Raw genomic sequence first — 3,075 nt, forward strand, 5'->3', positions numbered from 1 at the left:
ATCCGGCCTCAGCCTGCGCGACGGCGTGCGCGAACGTTTGCTCAAGGTCGAGCGCCGTACTCTTCCCTCTTTCATCGCTAGGGGGCAGTTTCAGGCCGCCACCCCCGAAGTTGCGGCCTTGGACCCTATCGACGAGGATTGGCGGCTACCATTTATCGCCTACCTCCAGAACCCCAACGACGCCGCTCACTCCAGGCAGATACGTTTCCTCGCCTTAAACTTTGTTTTACGCAATGGCGAACTCCGGCGGCGTGGGGAAGACGTAAACGACTTCCGCTGCGTGTATGGGAACGAAGCTAAACGTGTCATGCGCGAAGTACATTGTGGAGTTTGCGGTTCGCACCAGGCTGGGCCAAAAATGCGTTGGTTAATCCGTCGTCATGGGTACTACTGGCCAACCATTCTGAAAGACTGTATTGCCTTCGCCAAAGGTTGCCAAGACTGCCAGGCTCATGGACCAGTGCAACATATTCTCAACATCCCGTTGCAGCCTATCATTAAACCTTGGCCGGGTCGCGGTTGGGCGATAGATTTCGTTGGCATCATTCATCCCCATTCTTCTGAGCAGCATAAGTTCATTATCGTCGCCACCGATTTCTTTACCAAATGGGTCGAGGCCGAACCACTCAAGGTTGCCTCCGCCAACTAGGTGCGCAACTTTATTTTCCGCAATATCATCTCCCGCTTTGGTATCTTGGAGTGCATCGTTACGGACAGGGGGGCAGCTTTCATGGCTGATTCAGTTGTTAAGTACTTAAACGACTACGACATCAAGCTTCTCCACTCTACGCCATATTATGCACAGTCCAACGGCCAGGCGGAGGCTAGTAATAAGGTTATCCTCGACATCCGCCGCAAGATGTTGGAGTTGAACCCGCGTGTCTGGCATGAGGAACTCTACCACACCTTGTGGGCTTACCGCACTTCAAAGCGCAGCCCGACGGATACTACCCCGTACGCTCTCATGTACGGTCATGATGCCGTCCTTCCCCTCGAGATCAATATAGCTTCACTCCGCGTTCAGGAACAGCATCAACTACTTGGCGAGGATTACGTCCAAGCTATATGGCAGGAGCTTGAAGATCTCGACGAGCACCGCGTCGCCGCTTTCAACAATCTCATCCTCGAGAAACAACGCATCGCGCGTTCGTACGATAAAGTCACGCGCGGACGGAGCTATGCTGAGAGCCAAAAAGTGTGGCGCGCAGTACTCCCACTTGGGGAAAAAATCGACAGTCGGGGCAAGTGGTCCGCTCGATGGGAAGACCCCTTTATTATTCATCGTATACTCCCCAAGGGGGCATACCACATGTGCGACTTGGACGGTACCATTCATCGCAATCCTATTAATGGCCATTTCCTCAAGCGCCACATTGCTGGAGTTTGGGAATGATAGGAGCACAAAGTGTGACGTTCTTAATATGTTTATACCCTTTATTTACCCTTTGCTAACTCCTATTTAGTTGTTTTAGCTTTATATTTGTGTTTAGTGTAGAATGATTGCTTAATTTAGAAATATGTAGTTTTTAGTATTAGAATACATAGTATTTTCGGATTTGAATAATTTGGTGTTGAAATTGTGCCAAGTGTTGGAAACCCTTGTTTACTCAGGATTCATGTCTTGATCAAGATTCCATCTTTTCTCAAAGCCTAGTCCATGAAGGAGAGGTCCAAACCAAGTCCAATATGGAGAAGAATATCTAAATTCGGCAGAATTTCAAGAATATCCAAGCCTTGAAAATCTGGATTAAATCGGGAGAATTCCTGTGCACGTCTGTCAACTTCAACGGACTCTCCAGGACAGCTCACAATGAATCAGAAAACGTGCCAGATATGGATAGAAAGCTACGGGAGTCTAGTTTCCAAATCAATTGTAATCACCTCAATATCTATTTTCTAGAGGGAGTTATGACGTAATCATCAAACGGAGGTCATTCTGCCGAAATTGAGAAGAACTAGGAATCCTAAACCAACTTGGTTTAGGCTTTGTGGCCGACTTCTCTAGGGTTTTTCTTCTACATAAAGCACGACTTCAAGGACAGAAGATCATCATCAACCCGTGCAAATAACACCAAAGCCTTTGCCGAAACTCCATCAACCTCCAAACACCACAATCTGATCCCACCTTTAGTATTTGTCCAAAGCAAGTAGCCTAGGATTCTGCTCACTCGAAGAATAGAACAAGTAGGGATATTCTGAGAGTGTATTTCATCTTCTATTTTCGGATTGCTATGTGTTTGTTCTTGTTTATGTTTGTTTTAAGTTTTTGCTTAAGTATGTTTCGATTCTTGTCTATGAGATAGAAACACTTTTGAACCATGTTTTGAATTAAAGTTTTCAATTTTTAATCAATGATTTTAGGTTTTCTATGCCGTGAGTATTATGTTCTTTATACTTTAAGATTTTCGGTGCATTCTTCCATTATCATGTGTAGTTGATACAAGTAGTTGATATTGCATGTGTTAATCATCAAAAGTTCGACTTTGATACAAGTAGTTGATAAGTTGCATTGTCTTTGTTACTTCACCGATTTTCTACCTATGTTTGATTTGGACTTGTGCTTAAACACATCGATTTTTTATGTGATACGTAATTGCATGATTAGTTTATGTGTGTGACCTATAAGTAGAGCACGTAGCCGAGCTTGTTTGTGTCACGATGTTGAATGAAACCCGTAGTCTAATTCTAAGTAGGTCTATGTCATAGGAACCACGTAGGAACTTATGTGCATATCAAATTTAGGTTGTATAATTGCTCACGGTGTAGACTTAAATGAGATTAGAGATCGTCTTCTTTGTTCTTATATGGTTGTTTGGTTAAGTTTGCATGATTGTTGGTTGATCACATGTAAATATGTATAGAAGTAATTTAGGATTTATTTTCATTGTCTATTTCAAAATCATCAAACCTTTAAAACCTATATGCTTATTTCGGCACTTATATTAGATTAGATGGATCTACCCTGTAGTTGGATCCCCGGTTTAGAACGATCCCTGCTTGCTTTATACTACGATTGATTTGTTGACAGGGTTAATTGATGCGTGTGCAAATACGTCTTATCAGGAAACGCGAGGA

The 3,075-nt window shown here is 43.7% G+C and overlaps 1 protein-coding gene across 1 annotated transcript; it reads left to right on the forward strand.

The window, feature by feature from the left end:
* The first annotated feature begins 730 nt into the window (after positions 1 to 730).
* Positions 731 to 1,393, forward strand: LOC101290912. The gene has a single exon (XM_004308724.1). It carries the CDS (start codon positions 731 to 733, stop codon positions 1,391 to 1,393), a length of 663 nt encoding a protein of 220 aa, XP_004308772.1.
* The last annotated feature ends 1,682 nt before the right edge of the window (positions 1,394 to 3,075 follow it).

This window comes from Fragaria vesca, linkage group LG7 (genome assembly GCF_000184155.1).
Source record: "Fragaria vesca subsp. vesca linkage group LG7, FraVesHawaii_1.0, whole genome shotgun sequence".
Lineage (NCBI taxonomy): Eukaryota > Viridiplantae > Streptophyta > Magnoliopsida > Rosales > Rosaceae > Fragaria > Fragaria vesca.

What these genes read in the sequence shown, in the direction of transcription:
- LOC101290912 (XM_004308724.1), top strand. Translation starts at nt 731, where the DNA reads ATGGCTGATTCAGTTGTTAAGTACTTAAACGACTACGACATCAAGCTT.